The sequence below is a fragment of the Salmo salar genome, chromosome ssa08 (assembly GCF_905237065.1).
Source record: "Salmo salar chromosome ssa08, Ssal_v3.1, whole genome shotgun sequence".
Classification (NCBI taxonomy): Eukaryota; Metazoa; Chordata; class Actinopteri; order Salmoniformes; family Salmonidae; genus Salmo; species Salmo salar.
In genome coordinates this window covers 1,963,691-1,982,258 of record NC_059449.1, presented here as the reverse complement: position 1 = coordinate 1,982,258, position 18,568 = coordinate 1,963,691, and the positions used below count along the sequence as shown (strand labels likewise).

General features: G+C 43.7%; 2 protein-coding genes across 3 annotated transcripts in view; one reads left to right on the top strand and one right to left on the bottom strand.

The window, feature by feature from the left end:
• LOC106610028 (succinate--CoA ligase [ADP/GDP-forming] subunit alpha, mitochondrial) overlaps nucleotides 1–8,994 on the bottom strand; it is a 31,818-nt gene extending 22,824 nt beyond the window's left edge. For both annotated transcript variants that reach the window (XM_014209142.2, XM_014209143.2), the window contains exons 1-5: nucleotides 8,717–8,994; nucleotides 5,829–5,929; nucleotides 3,784–3,900; nucleotides 3,416–3,628; nucleotides 3,195–3,252 (exon numbers count right to left, since the gene is read on the bottom strand). In XM_014209142.2, the coding sequence (XP_014064617.1) occupies nucleotides 3,195–3,252; nucleotides 3,416–3,628; nucleotides 3,784–3,900; nucleotides 5,829–5,929; nucleotides 8,717–8,750 (523 nt within the window). In that variant the 5' untranslated portion in view covers nucleotides 8,751–8,994. The remainder of the gene's footprint in view (nucleotides 1–3,194; nucleotides 3,253–3,415; nucleotides 3,629–3,783; nucleotides 3,901–5,828; nucleotides 5,930–8,716) is intronic.
• Nucleotides 8,995–11,237: 2,243 nt separating this feature from the next.
• Nucleotides 11,238–16,928, top strand: cisd2 (CDGSH iron sulfur domain 2). Its single transcript, NM_001140897.1, is given in 3 exon segments — nucleotides 11,238–11,397; nucleotides 15,180–15,394; nucleotides 15,878–16,928. Coding segments are annotated over 3 exon segments (408 nt in total). The 5' UTR covers nucleotides 11,238–11,294; the 3' UTR covers nucleotides 15,968–16,928.
• Nucleotides 16,929–18,568: the final 1,640 nt, after the last annotated feature.

Genomic DNA, 18,568 nt, shown 5'->3' with positions numbered 1-18,568 from the left:
GTCACATGACAGGATGATCTCTTTGTCTTGGTCAAAATGAACCAGAAGTTGTGCTGATTGTAGTAGTGCTTTCACTTCCTTGAAAGCTTTCTCTTGTGCTGGCCCCCACTTCCATTTACAGTCTTTGTGGAGCAACTGACAAAGTGGACTGTTGACAGCTCCGGGAGGAACTTACCATAGTAGTTCACCATGCCCAGGAACGACCTGAGCTCTGACCCATTCTTGGGGTTTGGAGCATCCTTGATTGCCCTGACTTTGTCCTCCACAGGACACAGACCCTGCGGTGTGATCTTGTGACCTAGGTATGTCACACTCTGTGCTTGGAATGTGCACTTGCTACGCTTCAGGCGCAGCCCGACCTCAGCGAATCTCTTTAACACCTGGTCCAGATGGAGGTGCTCCTCCTCCGTCTCCCTTGTAACCAGGATGTCATCCAGGTACACTGCTACATGAGGGATCCCCTGCAGCAGATTGTCAATTGTCCTCTGGAAAATGGCTGGGCTGGACGCCACTCCGAAAACCAAGCGGTTGTACCTGAACAAGCCTTTGTGCGTGTTCACTGTGACATACTCTTTTGAGTCCTCGTCCAGGAGGAGCTGTTGGTAGGCGTGACTCATGTCAAGCTTTGAGAACGTCTTGCCTTCTGCCAGTGTCGCGAACAAGTCCTCCACCCGTGGCAGCGGGTAAGCGTCTAGCTTAGAGGCCCTGTTGATGGTGAGTTTGTAGTCCCCACATATACGCACCGTGCCGTCACTTTTCAGAACGGGAACGATAGGAGCTGCCCAGTGGGAGAACTGAACGGGAGTAATGACGTTTGCTTCCTGCAGCCGCTCCAACTCATCTTCCACTTTCTTTTTCATGGCGTAAGGCACTGTCCTGGGCTTAAAAAAGTGAGGCTCGGCCTGAGGATCCACGAACAGCTTAACTGCAGTGCCCTGCAGTGTGCCCAGTTCATCTTTGAAAATCTCTGGGTACTTTTGAATGACATCCTCAGTCACTCGGGTGTGTTTTATCTCACCCCAGCTCAGTTGTATTTTGTTTAGCCAGTCACGCCCTAGTAAACTAGGCCCATTCCCTTTCACCACCAGGAGCCGTGCTCTCGCTTCCTGGCTGTTGTATGCAATGTCCACCTCTAGAGCCCCCAGCAATGGTATGGTCTCCCCGGTGTACGTACGCAGTCTGATCCCTGCCGGTGTGAGGGCAGAAACCTGTCTTGAGACCCATTTTTGTTTGTAGGTCTCCTCACTTATGACAGAGGCAGAGGCCACGGTGTCAACCTCCATCCTCATCTGCTTTCCATCTACCTCCACTGTAGCATAGATAGGCTCTGCGTGCGGCTCCCTCACATTAAACATGTTGTAGGAACAATGCTCTTCTTCCTCCTCCTCCTCTGTGCTCTCTAGGTGGTGCGCTGCTGACTGAGGCTTTGGTGCTGTGAACTTGCCCAGCCCAGTCCACCCACCCTCTGTCTTGCTCCTAGGACCCCTGCATTTTTCCCCCTAAATGTCCCTTTTTGTTGCAATTGTGACAGACAGTCTCCATGAACTTACAGTTGTTACCATAATGTGTCCCTCCACATCTGAAACATTCCACTGCTTTTCCCCTTTTTCCTGCCACCTCTTTTGTCACCTGATGCACTGCCCAACTTTCACTGTTGGCCTTTTGAATATTTTTCACATTACTAGCGGCCATCTCCATCCCTTGAGATAGTTCCAATGCTCTCTTGAAAGTCAGTGTGGCTTCCCCCAGCAACCAGCGCTGTATGCTGTCCTCGTTAATGCCACAGACTAATCTGTCACGGAGCATGTCCTCTAACATAGCCCCAAACTCACAATGTTCAGAGAGTTCACGTAATTCAGCAACAAAGTTAGCAACAGACTGACCTGTTTTCCGAAAATGGCAGTTAAACTTGAACTTCTGGACAATCACTGACGGCTTTGGATTGTGGTGAGTCTGAACGAGAGTAACTAGATCCCCAAAAGGAATTTCTCCCGGTCTCCGCGGTGTAGCCAAATTCCTCATTAGCTTGTAGGTTTTAGCCCCACACACACTCAAGAGAATAGAGCGCTGTTTAGCCTCATCTATGATTCCATTTGCCAAGAAAAAGTGTCCCAACCTTTCCATATATTCCATCCAGTCCTCGTTCTCTTCCACAAACTCAGTGATAGTCCCAAACATTGCCATTATAACGCCAACTTGTCCTTGATCCTCGTTAGCGATTTTCACTTGCTGCTGATTTGTCCCCGTCGTTTCCGTACAGCGGCACCTGCTCTCCGTCGCTCATTAAGCTAGCTAGCTGACTACCTCCACTGTTTCTTAGCTAGCTAGCACCTCGCCCTGTACAAGTTGATAAAGTTTTATCCTCGTCGCCAAAAAGGTGTAGTAACTTGACAAGGAATGCCCACACGCATTTCGATATTACTTTCCTTTCCTTTCAACCCAAACCTAAAGGTGTATTGCCAGATACAAACGGTACAAATATAGCAGAACTATATAGCCCACTCCACCGGTGGTAGAATCACATTGCACAGAACTCACTCTTAGTGATGACATCATCAAAAGGGAAAGGTCACGGTCAATACCAATAATAACCATGTCATTATTTATATAGTGTCCACACTATAACAGGTACCATTGGGGACGCAGACACTGTATGCCTTCGCAATGAGCAGCAAGAGGTTTAGGATGTCTGTGCAGCGATGGAGCTCCCCAGCAGTCACTACACCAGTGGAGGTTGGTGGGAGGAGCTATAGGGGGACAGGTTCATTGTAATGACTGGAATGTTGACACCGTTCCATTTATTCCATTCCAGACAGACATTACAATGAGCCCGTCCTCCTATAGCTCCTCCCATGAGCCTCCAATGCACCTGGAGAAACATTTGCTATGGCCGTTTCTGCTGCCTACAGGGCTGTAGCACTGACATCTTATCAAACTGCCGCGAGACAGTGAAGAAAATAAACTGCTTGGTCGCTCACTGAGCGACTAGGGTTGATAGCCACATAGGCAGTGGTCCTTTCTCCCTCTCACGATTCAACTGCACGCATGTAATTTTGGAGACTGAAGCAAGTATTGTAGGATCTCTAACCTACTGTTAACTTTCCATCACACAGAACAAGATGTCGGTCTGTCAGCATTATGACACTCCTGCCAAGTAAAAGCAGATTTTATTCAATGATTCAAAAATATCTCACCAATCCTCCCTTTCTTGTGAATGTGGCCCGGCATGATCCCGATCTTGCATTCTCCCGGCTGCAAAATAGGAAAACACAAAGTTAACACCAAGAGAGTGTGTGTGTGTTCTAGCCTCTTACGTTGACCACTCTAAAGCAGTTGCGGCCAATGAGGCAGGTAGCGCCCTGGCGCAGCAGCTTGTGTGTGTGTACTACATACCAGTGTGTATATGTATTCTTACATTAATAACGCCGGGGCAGTTGGGGCCGATGAGGCGCGTGGTGCTCTGGCGCAACAGCTTGTGTTTGACCTTGACCATGTCCTGCTGGGGGATGCCCTCTGTGATGCACACCACCAGGGGCATGCCAGCGTCAATGGCCTCGATGATGGCGGCACCCGCGAACGGAGGGGGCACGTAGATCACTGTGGCCTCGGCCCCGGTGCCCTCTCTCGCCTGGAGGTGTGGGACATGGTGAATTTAGGGCTTGCTATTCATCAATGTATGTATTTAACCATTTCTTAACAAGGCAAGTTAGTTCAGAACCAGTTCACGTTTAGGGCTGAGTAAGGGCTGACCAGAGACACAAGAAATAGTGGAACACATTTAACCTCCTTGACAGAGTTGAAGACGGGCACGCCGAGGTGTGTCCTCCCCCCCTTGCCGGGGGACACGCCACCGACTAGCCGGGAGCCATAGTCGATTGCCTGCTGACTGTGAAACGTCCCCTAGAGGGGGAGAGAAGGAGGAAGAGTCAGAGAGAATCAGCTTGTCCCAATACCAATTCACCCAGTCGTTTCTCTTGACTTTAGCCTGCTTCAATGTTTGATTGCAGATCTGTAAGATGGAAGCAACATTGTGAAGTTCCTTCAGTTCAAAGGGTTAGGGCCAAGGAGAAAGGGTAGGGAGGGAGCAGCTGACAGTGTGTGATGGATGGAGAGGGGAATTGTCTCAGTCACTGGCGGCGCCAACCGCCAACGTTGAGATATCATTAAAGCCAGGTAGTGTGGAATGAGGAGAACAGGCCTGCCATCCACCATTAATCAACTGGGCAGAATGGTGTCCGGTGTCCGCAGAGGGAGGGGGCATGGGAATCAAGCTGACATGGAAAGACAAACAGACACCACCAGCATATTAAGACTAGGTACATCAGCAGGTAAATCAATGACTATGTGAATGGGGGTCTCAGAGAGGAGATTTGGTACATGATATTCAGGTATTTTACAGTGTCCAACTGTCACTTAGTATCCCATTGACCTAAATGCATGACTAAGTGAAAATTCAACCTAAGTGTAAGTTAGGATTCACCTGTAAGTGAAAGGGGCTTAGGTTGGCATCACATTCAATCAGTTTAAATCCAACCCAGGCACACTAAATGACCATAATCAAAAGGTATCATGTCTCTGTGTTTCTTGAGGTCATCAATAAAAAATTAATCTCTCACAGTCTCACCTTTACTTTCAGGGGGCATTGAGTCCAATAATGTGTTGTAATATTATGAATATTCAACCTGCCAAGTTCCATCAGCCTTCTCAGTTAATAATTACAGAGGCTGTTAAAAAACGTAATAGATAAGTGGCTACGAGGGCCAACTACGACACATCCAAATCAATGACCCAAATGTTAAAACTATAATTACCAGCAGTAAAGAGAAAGGAAAGACTGAGCCAGCAATTTTTTTCCACGCAATGCAGATATCTTTTAATTTCAATATTTCTTCCATTCACCAGACTCATCTTTTTCCTTCCTCTGTTCATTTATAACGCAACGTGCACCGTCTGCTCACTTTGCTCTTCCCCCCGGTGGCGGCGGTCCTAACTTTCATCCACTAATGAGAGCACAATGAATTTGAAGTATGGTTTGCTTATCAAGCCATTGAGGAAAGTCGGTGTGCAGCGGCAGCAGCGACACTTGAGTCATTGCTCAGCACTTTCTAATTAGCATGAGTGTTCATTAGAAGAACTATATTTAATAACACTATATTAAGTCGAAGAGTTGTTGGAGAGGAGGGGGGACGGGTATTAACCTACAAGGTGAAAGAGGAGAGAGGTGTTCGCTTGTTGGACAATGACGCCGATACTCTTTTTTCGACTTTGACAGACAATTACAGAGACCTTCCATCCTCATCCAAGACAATATTGGGGAACAAGATTATGCGGTCATTTAACGACCACTCACTGTCTGTCGATAAGGTGATCAGTTGCAGATAGCTAGCTACTGTTTTCTGCTTAATAATTTTTTTTATTTAACTTTAATATTTTTTTAACTCAATGTAACACATTGCAAATTCAAATCCTTAGCCAGTGGATACAGTTGGTTATTTTTAAATCTCTAGGCCTACAAGCTCCTCTGGCAACTTTGTCAATTAATGTTTTGGGAAGATTACTGAGCTGTTTTGACTCTGCACAGGCAGACCGTCAACAATGTCTGTTGACAGTGAAACACAATAACCCAATCAGGGTTATTCATTCAGCACCAAACGGATGAAAGCGGACTGAGACAGGGAGGGACTACCTGGACTTGTCCAATAGGAAATGCACATTTTCGATCATTTCAGTTGCAAAAGTTGAGATTTCCTTTGAGTGCTGTAATGAATACAACCCAGTTGAATGCAGAAAGCGGCCAGTGTCGGCTGGGTGTTGTGTAGCATACATACCTGCTTCCCTGTGAAGCCTTGGCAAATGACCTTGGTGTCTTTGTCAATGTAGAGGTGCTTCCTTGAAGCAGTATAACAGTTCCTTACCCCATTTTGCTGCACTGCAAATGGAGACAGAAGGAGAGGAAAGTGAGACCACACACAGGTGACATTTCCAAAAAACACTATTGTCAATGTCACCTCATGATGGAAAGGGGAGAAGGATTGGCATCTAGGAGACATAGTCCAGCGTTGTTGCCTGAGCTGTTGTCCCATGATGTTCCTCTGATTAGTTTAAATCCAATTCAAACAGACCTGAAGGTAGGCCCAGAGACTATGTTCCAAAACCTACAGCACACAGTAGCAACTGTCAGAAGTAAAACACACATACACTATGTAGGCCACTACGCTTGGATAACGAGTTTTTGCTACCCATCGTGCCTTTTCCCTCATGATTGATATTGAAAGGAAGGGAAAGGGGGACACCTAGTCAGTTGTACAATGCAATGCATTCAGCTGAAACGTGTCCTCTGCATTTAACCCAACCCCTCTGAATCAGAGAGGTGCGGGGGACTGCCTTAATCGACATCCATGTCATCGGCACCTGGGTTAACTGCCTTGCTCTGGGGCAGAAAGACAGATTTTTATCTTGTCAGCTCAGGGACTCGATCCAGCAACCTTTCGGTTACTGGCCCAATGCTCCAACCCGCCAAGATAAACCTATGAATGGCATTATTATGTGCAGTCCTGTATGGCAGTCATGGTGAGATTATTATTTCACAAAAGGCCGGTTATAAATAAGGGGAAAGAAACAAATGACCATGAATGTGTAATCTACAGATTCTGAAATTGCACACATTTGGAAATTCTGCTATTTGGCCATGAAGGCTTGCTAGAACAGAGGGCAACAAAGTGTCAATACAGGACTAAGATTGAATCCTACTACACCGGCTCTGACACTCATCGGATGTGGCAGGGCTTGAAAACTGTTACGGACTACAAAGGGAAACCCAACTGCGAGTGGCCCAGTGACGCGAGCCTACATGCCTTTTATGCTCGCTGCGAGGCAAACAACACTGAAGCATGCATGAGAGCACCAGCTGTGATGGACGACTCTGTTGAAACACTCTCGGTAGGCGATGTGATCAAGACCTTTAAACAGGTCAACATTCACAAAGACGCAGGGCCAGACAGATTACCAGGACGTGTACTCAAAGCATGCATGGACCAACTGTCAAGTGTCTTCACTGACATTTTCAACCTCTCCCTGACCGAGTCTGTAATACATACAAGTTTCAAGCAGACTACCATAGTCCCTGTGCCCAAGGATGCAAAGGTAACCTGCCTAAATGATTACCGCCCTGTAGCACTCACGTCTGTAGCCATGAAGTGCTTTAGAAGGCTGGTCATGGCTCACATCAAAAGCATCCTCCCAGTTACCCTAGACCCACTCCAATTTGCATACCGCCCCAACAGATCCACAGATGACGCAATCTCTATTGCACCCAACACTTCTCTTTCCCACCTGGACAAAAGGAACACCTATGTGAGAATGCTGTTCATTGACTACAGCTCAGCGTTCAACACCATAGTGATGAGCTTTGTGGGCACTAAACTAAGGACCCTGGGACTAAACACCTCGCTCTGCAACTGGATCCTGGACTTCATGATGGGCGCCCCAAGGTGGTAAGGGTAGGCAACAACACATCTGCTACGCTGATCCTCAACACTGGCGCCACTCAGGGGTGTGTGCTTAGTCCCCTCCTGTACTCCCTGTTCACCCAAGAATGCATGGCCAAACACGACTCCAACACCATCATTACGTTTGCTGATGACAGAACAGTGGTAAGCCTGATCACTGACAATGATGAGACAGCCTATAGGGAGGTCAGAGACCTGGCTGTGTGCCAGGACAACAACCTCTCCCTCAATGTGAGCAAGACAAAGGAGCTGATCGTGGACTACAGGAAAAGGCGGGCCAAACAGGCCCCCATTAACATCGACGGGGCTATAGTGGAGTGGGTTGAGAGCTTCAAGTTCCTTGGCGTCCACGTCACCAACTAACTAACATGGTCCAAGCACACCAACACAGTTGTGAAGGGGCACGACAAAACCTGTTCCCACTCAGGAGACTGAACAGATTTGGCATGGGTCCTCAGATCCTCAAAAGGTTCTACAGCTGCACCATTGAGACCATCCTGACGGGTTGCATCACTGCCTGGTATGGCAACTGCTCGGCCTCCAACCGCAAGACAGTACAGAGGGTAGTGCGTATGGCTCAGTACATCACTGGGGCCAAGCTTCCTGCAATCCAGGACCTCTATCCCAAGTAACTTTAGTTAAGTAAACAATTTCTTAAAATTAAGGTACACTAAAGATATGCTTCTTTCAGTGAAGTAACTGGTAGCTTGGTTAACTCTTTCCAGAGTACTAGTACTATAGTTTCCCCCAACACTGCAACCAACAGCCTGTAGCTACTTCCATATAAAGAGATAACGTTATAAATCACAAATTGAAAGCGTTACTAACGTTAGCTGTTTGCAACGTACAACACAATGGGGGAGTAACGTTAGGTAGCATTAGCTTACCCAAGTGCCAGCTACGTTATAGTATAGCTAACTACATGTCCTATTCTCATTTATAGAATTGACACGCTAAATATAAAGCCTAAAGGACAAGCACGGTCAAAGTTCAGTAGTTCGGACTGTGTGACCTGGAAACTGATGCGCTATCTATCAGCATGCTAAAACCGTTAGCCAGTATAGAGGTCCTTTCGCTGCTTGCCATGGCTACCCTGTGAGCAAGAAACCCCCAATTCCGTGCAAAACGGGCTCCGTGAAGCACTTAATTTAGCAGAACCTAAACAGTTTAGAGACTTTTGAGGAGAACACATATTTTGCTATACTTACAGAGCAGCCGGGCAAACAACCTACTATGCGACATCTTCGGTCATTCACCAATGACAACGGGAGGCTACGGACCTACACGTAAAAGGCAAAGGTCTGACTAGAAATATGCCCAACTAATAAAACGTCCTGCAAACGTTTTTGAACTTGTTCAACCGAGATACCAATTCAATATGTTGTTATTATACCTATTAGTTAAGTCGCTGACAAAAATAGTACAACCAATGAGATGGGATTTCTCCAGGCAAATATTCAAGGTTGGCTTTAAACAGCAAAGAATTCTGGAAAGTGTAGTTCAAACTTTCATCAACAACTCGGATGAGGCTTGCATGCCTCAAACACTAAAGTGGGTGTTATGCCCATCATAGAAAACCCGAAGGGTAAAACCTGCTATGGAAATTTGATTCTTACACTGAACAAAAATATTAAAGAAACATTAAACAATTTCAAAATTTTTACTGTACAGTTCATATAAGTCAATTGAAATGAATTCAGTAGGCCCTAATCTATGGATTTCACATAATATAAGCCATTTAGCAGACACTTTTATCCAATGCGACTTACAGCCATGCATGCATACATTTTAAGTATGGTTGGGAATCAAACCCACACTCCTGGCATAGCAAGCACCATGCTCTACCAACTGAGCTACAGAGGACAACATGACTGGGAATACAGAGATGCATCTGTTGGTCACAGATACATTAAAAAAAGGTAGGGGCGTGGATCAGAAAACCAGTCAGTATCGGGTGTGACCACCATTTGCCTCATGCAGCGCAAAACATCTCCTTCGCATAAGAGTTGATCAGGCTGTTAATTGTGGTCTGTGGAATGTTGTCCCACTCCTCTTCAATGGAAGAAATTTGAATTTTTTTCAGCTTCCAGTAACTGTGTACAGATCCTTGAGACATGGGGCTGTGCATTATCATGCTGAAACATGAGATGATGGCGGTGGATGAATGGCACAACAATGGGCCTTAGAATCTCGTCAAGGAATCTCCGTGCATTCAAATTACCATCAATAAATGCAAATGTGTTCATTGTCTGTAGGTTAAGCCTGCCCATACCATAACCCCACTGCCACCATGGGGCACTCTGTTCACAAAGTTGACATCAGCAAACCGCTTGGCCACACGATGCCATACACGCTGTCTGCCATCTGCCCGGTACAGTTGAAACTGTGTTAAGAGCACACTTCTCCAGTGTGCCAGTGGCCATCAAAGGTGAGCATTTGCCCACTGAATTCAGTTACGACGCCAAACTGCAGTCAGATCACAATGCTGGTGAGGGCGACAAGCACGCAGATGAACTTCCCTGAGACAGTTTCTGACCGTTTGTGCAGAAATTCTTCTGTTGTGCAAACCCACAGTTTCATCAGCTGTCCGGGTGGTTGGTGGACATTCCTGCAGTCAACATGCCAATTGCACGCTCCCTTAAAACTTGAGACATCTGTGACATTGTGTTGTGTGACAAAACTGCACATTTTAGAGTGGCCTTTATTATCCCTGTGCACCTGTGCAATGAGCATGCTCTTCAATCAGCTTGGCAAAGGAGAAATGCTCACTAACAGGGATGTAAAGAGAAATTAGGGATTTGGGAGAAATTAGCTTTTTGTAGTTTTGGAAAGTTTCTGAGATATTTCACCTCTTGAAACATGGGACCAAGTCTTTACATGTTGTGTTTATATTTTTGTTCACTATATTTGGATTCATAAGGAAGTAAATATAAACTGGAAATGGAAAGTACAACGTGATGCATGCTTTTCCTATGTGTATTTCAATAGTCCTTCCATTCATCAGGAGTGAGCAGAAATAATTTGACAGGTGTAAGCAAATCATCATCCACATTGACTTCACCTCTCCTTGTGTTTTCAGATCAGCTCAGATTGCAGAACAGAGGACACAGGGACAAGCCATTATGTACCATGGAGAGAGAAAAAAATATTTTAAACTGAAGTAGTTTCAGATTATGAACTATATCTGAGACATAGATATATGATTTATGTAGCCCCTAAACTTTTAGGTGGATCCCATTTGTAGCCAACTACCCACAGCATGTATATATCCCAGCCTATTTAATTTCCTCTTGAAGTTCTAATCAAACTTTAAAGTATTATTATATGGGTGAAATTATGGGTCAACAAACATTTACACGTTTGCTTAGGAAGGCTGAATGTATCAGTGAATCAATGAATGATTGAAGCCAATGCACAAATAAATAACAAATATAATAGAATACAATAGAATGGAATACAAGGTATTTTTTCCCTGAAAACATCGTTAAGATACTTTGTCATACAAACATCACATAGGCCTATGTATCAAACAAAGTAAAGAAATTGGCTACTTTCTCTTTATCTGCGCCATTAGAAACTGTCCAATCAGATGACATCAACCCTGCCAACGTTCATTGCTACATGTTTTAGCGTCATCTTCCGCAATTGCTTCTATTCACCAACATATCTACGCGTCTTCTCTATTTATTTCTATTGCGGTCAAGACTTAAGCTTCTAAAATAGCGTAATGACGCAAACGGACCTCAGGAAATATCCAACTCAAACCTTTCGGTAGTTTCATTCAAGATGGTTTTAGAAACTATTTCAAAGATCATAAAAACCCAGCTTCCAGCCTACCTCAAGAAGTTCCCCCTTCCCGAGACGATCGGAGGATTTGCGAGGTTAACAGGTAAATGGTTGCGATGTTGAAAACAGGAAAGACCGAATAGCTTGTCCCCATGCATGCACTCCAACAAGATTAGCCACAGTAGTTCGCCAGTTTTAGTGCGGTTTTCCAAGTTTCTTATAGATTGTCGGGATTCTGTGTGGCTGTAAAAGTGCTAATCCACTTCATATTGAATAAAGTTCCTTACTTGGCTCAGGTCAGGTTCATTGAACATTGAAGGGTAGCTTAACAGTACACAACTTTGAATTACATTTACAATGTATCAGACTCAGAGTGGAAACGTATTAAGTGTACAGCCAAACAAGTGTTTCGTTTGTATGTAGCACATTTCCTCTCTTGGCTATGGAAGGGAACTAAACCATGTTATTCCAAGCATATGAAACATTAGGCTACAACAAAATAGATGTACAAATTAAAATCCAAGTTGAGGCTGCTTATACTTTGATATACAGGCTACAGTGATGCGCGTTTTACATACTCCTGTGTGTATAAACAACAATCTCCAAGCTTCAATTGATGGAGTTCATTACTTGACATGAACAAAGTATATGCTATTAGCAGTGATGATTCTTGCTCTCATGACAGGCATGCACATTGAGACCAATCAGTCAATGAAGCAAAAGTTTGGAGCTTCTGAAATTCACCTAAACAGAGAACCAACTATTGGCCTATAATAACAATCTAAGCTGCTTCAAGTAAATTACATTTACATTACATTTAAGTCATTTAGCAGACGCTCTTATCCAGAGCGACTTACAAAATGGTGCATTCACCTTATGATATCCAGTGGAACAACCACTTTACAATAGTGCATCTAAATCTTTTAAGGGGGGGTTAGAAGGATTACTTTATCCTATCCTAGGTATTCCTTAAAGAGGTGGGGTTTCAGGTGTCTCCGGAAGGTGGTGATTGACTCCGCTGTCCTGGCGTCGTGAGGGAGCTTGTTCCACCATTGGGGTGCCAGAGCAGCGAACAGTTTTGACTGGGCTGAGCGGGAACTGTGCTTCCTCAGAGGTAGGGGGGCCAGCAGGCCAGTGGTGGATGAACGCAGTGCCCTTGTTTGGGTGTAGGGCCTGATCAGAGCCTGAAGGTATGGAGGTGCCGTTCCCTTCACAGCTCCGTAGGCATTGTTTTAAATTGTTACCAACCAGTCACATGTAGGCTAATAAGACTCACTGGACAGGACTTTATAAAAGTTCCCTTTGAAACAGCTGCTGATATAATTTGATGTCATTAAACATTGCATCTTCAAACCTTTCTTTTGCCTTAGCTGCAAAACATGAAATACACTCTCATAGTATTCCCATAGAGCAGTGTAAATCTAGGACGGCATGCTTACTCAATGGAGAACCGATTCCTCTCACCTTACACCTGAACAAGGCTCACACACTAGCCTTTATGAGTAGTTGTGAGAGGAAAAAGGTCTGACGACAGTAACTGTCAGTGTACAACATTGGAAAAGTTATGCCTTGAATTTAAGTACTATGACAATCCCACTGTAAATATTGGCTGTAAATGAGCTATGAGACCTCAGGTGACCACTTAGTTGTTTCAAGCTTTGACAACTTGAAGAAACGCTGAATGCATCCCTATGGAAAGTGTCAGATTTGGGACTTAAAAATAGCCCTAAACTAGCGGCTGGCAGATATCCTTGAGTGTGCAGATGACATTGGTCGGCCGTCATTGTAAATAAGAATTTGTTCTTAACTGACTTGCCTAGTTAAATAAAAGCATGCCGTTTTTCTAAGGAAAGTAGCAGACATGGGTACCATTTCAAAATCTTTCAAATACTTTCCCCTATTGTCTGAATTGCCAGATGGGAGGGGTTTGCAGTTTTGGGATGATTCTATTTGTCCATTAAGCCAGGCAAGCTCAATCAAGCACAGATAGAGTAAAATATTTTAAATTAATTCAAATATGATTTGAATCCGGGTCTGGAAAGTAGTGGTGGTAAATTATGGTTTCTCCCATTGCCCTGAGATGCTCCATACTGAGGATCATTGACATTGTAAACATTGATTTAATAAGACTTCAGTAGCAAATCTATAGGAGATGCATTAACATGAAGTGACTGGAATAATTGACATGGCACTGGAAGCTCAATTATTAATTTCATTGCCGTTCGGTGTAGTTTTGAAGTTATAACTTGCCTGCAGTCAGTAGCATAACTACTGAGGTTTTTCCACCCCTATATTACATTTGTCATGTTAATGTTTTCACTCTCAGGAAAAGATGGGAGTCAAGTGAAAAGTCCCTGCAGGAATCTAAAGACTGTTTAGACATTCAAAAGACCAATTAGTGGAAAAAATATAAGGCTGTGTTTACACAGGCAGACCAATTCTGGTATTTCTTTCACTAATTGTTGACCAATCAGATCAGCTCTGAAAAAAATCTGATGTAAAAAGATTTGATGTGATTGGTCAAAATACCAATTACCGTAGTGGAAAAAAGATCAGAATTGATGCCTGTGTAAATGATGCCTCCGCAGCCAAATTCAGTCTAGCAGCTTCAAGGATGAGCACCTCATTAAATTATTTTGTCTGGATTTGATGGTGTTTTTACATTTGCCTTTTTGAAGTCGAGAAATCGTATAATGAGATTAACATTCTCCCTTTAGGCACCCTTCTTTTTAATCAAAATCCATTTAATGTAATTGCCATGAGATTCAAATACACAGCCCTCAAAGTTGTCATAGTCAATGGAATACTCCATGGGACATTATCCACTGTTATATTGGCCTCTTGAACTGTGGCCTCGTGAACTATCAATGGGTAGGCCAGCCTATCAGATACTAAGATGGTCTGAGAGTATGAGAGCTGATATAGAATCAGTTTTGCCTTAAGATCTTAATGAATAAGATAATTGACAGGATGGACCTGATCCTCGATCAGCCCTTTTTAATATGGGCCCTGATCATGGGGTCATTGGGGTGCACAGTGATCAGCATTCCAGCCAGTTGTATTTTGCTAAATGGAGACAGCCTAAAGAGCCCCACTGTGGAGGTGTCTTAATACCCATAAACCCTAGCGGTCAAATAATTTTTTAGAACACTTAAAATAAGTGCTGTGTTTTGTGTAGGCTTACCCTGGCGTGACGTTTTGATAACCATGTAAATCTCTTTCGGACAAGGTGACTTTGATCAATATATTTGGCTGTATTTACTGATTCGAAAATTCTAATTAGCATCAAAGTAGATATCACGCAAGACTACAAATCCCTGCAAGCTCCTGTACATAATTTCAAGCCTACACCTTTGCTAACAGGTATTGTGTAAAATTAAATATTGCACAAGACAGTTGACAGAATTGAAAGAAATGTAGGCAATTTATTAATTACTAAATTTAGCTAACATTAGACAGTTAATCCAGAGATTCTTACCTTTGCCTGAATTCGGCAGTCTCGTCCAGATCGTCATGGCATTTGTAGTTCTTTATGATAGCCACATTAGCAGCTCATTTTTGTGGGGTAAATACAGGTGAAAATATTGATAAGTCACCTTGTCTTAGAGATTTACATGGTTACCAAAACTTCATGCCATGGTCAGCCCTTTATTTTAAAAATGAATGGTGGAAAAACGATTGGAACCATTTCCTTGTTTGACCGCAAGGTTTTATGATTCATACTGTGGTACTCTATACATGTTGTGTAATTGTATGACTCCGCTATAACCCCATGTTATGGGGGGGAGGCGGCATGTTATGGGAACCGCAGGGGTGGAACAATTGAGGAGATCCAATATCACTGTGGGTGTTTTACCTGTGCCTGATTGTGTGTTTTATTCCCAGTCCTTGATTGGCTCCGGTTGCTGCCTCTCCTGGGAATCTTGGCCCTGCTGGGCTACCTCACCATCCGGCCCTTCCTGCCCAAGAAGAAGAAGCAGAAGGACAGCCTGATCAACCTGAAGATCCAGAAGGAGAACCCCAAAGTGGTCAACGAGATAGATATTGAGGACTTGAAGAGCACAAATGTCTGCTACTGCCGCTGCTGGCGCTCCAAAACGGTAAATTAGACTAGAGGGAGAGTTGGAAGGTTATTGCTAACACTACACCTTCTTAGTAATTTCAGGGCCCATATTCAAAGTCTCTCAGGAGTGCTGAGGATCAATGCTGCCTGATAATCTTATTCATTATGATCCATCTGGACAGGGGAACCTAATCTTAGATCACAGTACTACTCTGGGACGCTTTTTGAATAAAGGCCCTGATCAGCCTTCATGCGTCGGTGCCAAGGGAATGGGATGGGGGGAGTTGGCTTGAGATTGGTTTGTTAGATGCATCATGTTAGATGCAAAGACTTATAGCAATAGCTAGTGGTCTTCTAACCATAGCAAGTTATGCAGATATCAGTAGTTTATTTTTCCATTCTCACTGTCTTGAGGCCAAAGGGAAGCATATGACTGTTAATAAATGGTCAACTTAGCCTATCTATAAGCAATGCCTCGTACTGTACGTATCAGCTAATATTAAGTTGTTTCCTGTTGCAGTTTCCTGTTTGTGACAAATCACACATAAAGCACAATGAGTTGACTGGAGACAACGTGGGGCCTCTCATACTCAAGAAGAAGATATTATAATCCATCTTTAACACTGAGGGAGCCACCATCTTCACTCTCTCCTTCTGTCTTCAGTTCTTTAAAAAAGTCTGTCTGTATTTTAGGGCATGGCTTTTTGCACTCTAACAATTAGTCTTTTGTTTTGGTAAAAAAAAAAAAATGGCGCATACTTTGCTTTTGATAGTGATATGCTGTACAAATGTTGGTGGCACGTTAACTCAAAGATTTTACCATCAACACTTTTGTAAATGTTATTTATTTCAACTTGACAATAATGGGCATTAACAGAGGTTATACCACAGAGTAGCATAAAACCTTTCAAACTATCACCACTCCCTCTTATTGTCTCCTTCTGAGAACTTTTTGTACAGTGGCCATTTTCCAGTCTCGCTAGTAGCTCTTGTTAGAAACAGTTAACCTTGGTCTCCTTGGTAGCACCGCTCGGTTCCAAACTATTGGGATCACATTGAGGGGAATTTGAACTTAAATCACGATTGCAATTAGGGTAGTAGTATATTTTGTTAAGTTGAAAAAATATATATACTTAGCCTTTTCAGTCTCCAAACTACTGTAAGCTTGAAGTCTTTCACTTGCATACAAACACACTTACAGGATTTGTTTTCTCTGCCATTTCTTTGTTCATAGCCTTAATTCTGTGTTCATACTGTTGTGTATTCAACCTGATGATCTTAAGACATCTCAATTTCACAAAACGCCTCCACTCAACAATGAACCCTTGTTTTTCTATAAATATTTAAGCAATTCAATTGTTTTGCCTTTAGAGTATCAAACATGTCAGTTGTCTGATTGACTTTGCATTAAGACTGAATGTATTGCAAATATTTCTTAATTCATTCAACAACATGAGACTTGAAGGTATCTGATCCTTTGTTTACTGATCCTTATGTTAAATACCAATCCAGTTTCTGGGATTTAGGCAAACTGTGCCTGCCTGTGGACTTCTAAAATAAAAGTTGACCTGAGTTACTTTGTTTTAGGAAAATAGTTTTGGCAAATGGCAAGAAAGAAACATGCCTTGAAGTTTTGGGAACTGATTTACAATCATTTGACACACATTTTCCATGAGTTTGTTTGCACAAAAATGTTGCCAACTATTGGGTGGTGTTCATATTCCAGCAGCACCAGTTAATGTTTGCTTCTGCTTTCCACTCCAAAACCTTGACGCTAGGACCCGACCTGTGCTTTTTGATGGTGATAGAAACATCTGACCCTTTATAATATCACCACATTAAAGATAGGAACTTTGCTCACCTCTAACACAAAACAAAAACATCATTACAATACAAGTAGCATCTACGCTGAGTGTTAAACATTAAGGACACCTGCCCCTTCCAGAAGACTGACCAGGTGAAAGCTATGATCCCTTATTGACGTCACTTGTTAAATCCACTTCAATTAGTGTACTGTAGATAAAGGGAAGACAAGTTAAATGATTTTTAAGCCTTGACATGGATTGTGCATTCGGAAGGTATTCAGATCCCTTGACATTGTTACGTTACAGCCTTAAATGTATAAAATTGTTCACCCCCCCACAGTGACAAAGCAAAAACAGATTTTTAGATTCTCACATTTTACATAAGTATTAAGATCCTTTACTCAGTACTTTGTTGAAGCACCTTTGGCAGCGATTACAGCCTCAAGTCTTCTTAGGTATGATGCTACAAGCTTGGCACACCTGTATTTGTGGAGTTTCTCCGATTCTTCTCTATAGATCCTCTCAAGCCTTGTCAGGTTGGATGAGGAGCATCCCTTCACAGCTATTTTCAGGTCTCTCCAGAGATGTTCGTTCGGGTTCAAGTCCGAAGCCACTCAAGGATATTCAGAGACTTGTCCCGAAGCCACTCCTGCGTTGTCTTGGCAGTGTGCTTAGGGTCATTGTCCTGTTGGAAGGTGAACCGTCGCCCCAGAATGTGGTCCTGAGCGCTCTGGAGCAGGTTTTCATCAAGGATCTCTGTACTTTGCTCTGTTCATTTTTCACTTGATTCTGACTAGTCTCCCAGTCCCTGAAAAACATACCCACAACATGCTACCACCACCATGCTTCACCGTAAGGATGGTGCCGGGTTCCCTCCAGATGTGACGCTTGTTATTCAGGCCAAATAGTAAAATGTTGGTTTCATCAGACCAGACAATCTTGTTTCTCATGGTTTGAGAATTCTTTTGGCAAACTCCAAGCGGGCTGTCATGTGCCTTTTACTGAGGTGTGACTTCCATCTGGCCACTCTACCATAAAGGCCTGATTGGTGGAGTGCTGCAGAGATGGTTATCCTTCTGGAAGGTTCTCCCATCTCCACAGAGCTGTCAGAGTCACCATCAGGTTCTTGATCACTTCCCTGACCAAGGCCCTTCTCACCCGAATGCTCAGTTTCGCCAGGCGGCAAGCTTTAGGAAGAGTCTTGGTGGACCCGAACTTCTTCCATTTAAAAATTATGGAGGCCACTGTGTTCTTGGGGACCCTCAATACTGCAGACATTTTTCGGTACCGATCCCCAGATCTGTGCCTCGACACAATCCTGTCTTGGCGCTTCGAACTCATGGCTTGGTTTTTGCTCTGACATGCACTGTGGGACCTTATAGAGACAAGTGAGTGCCTTTACAAAT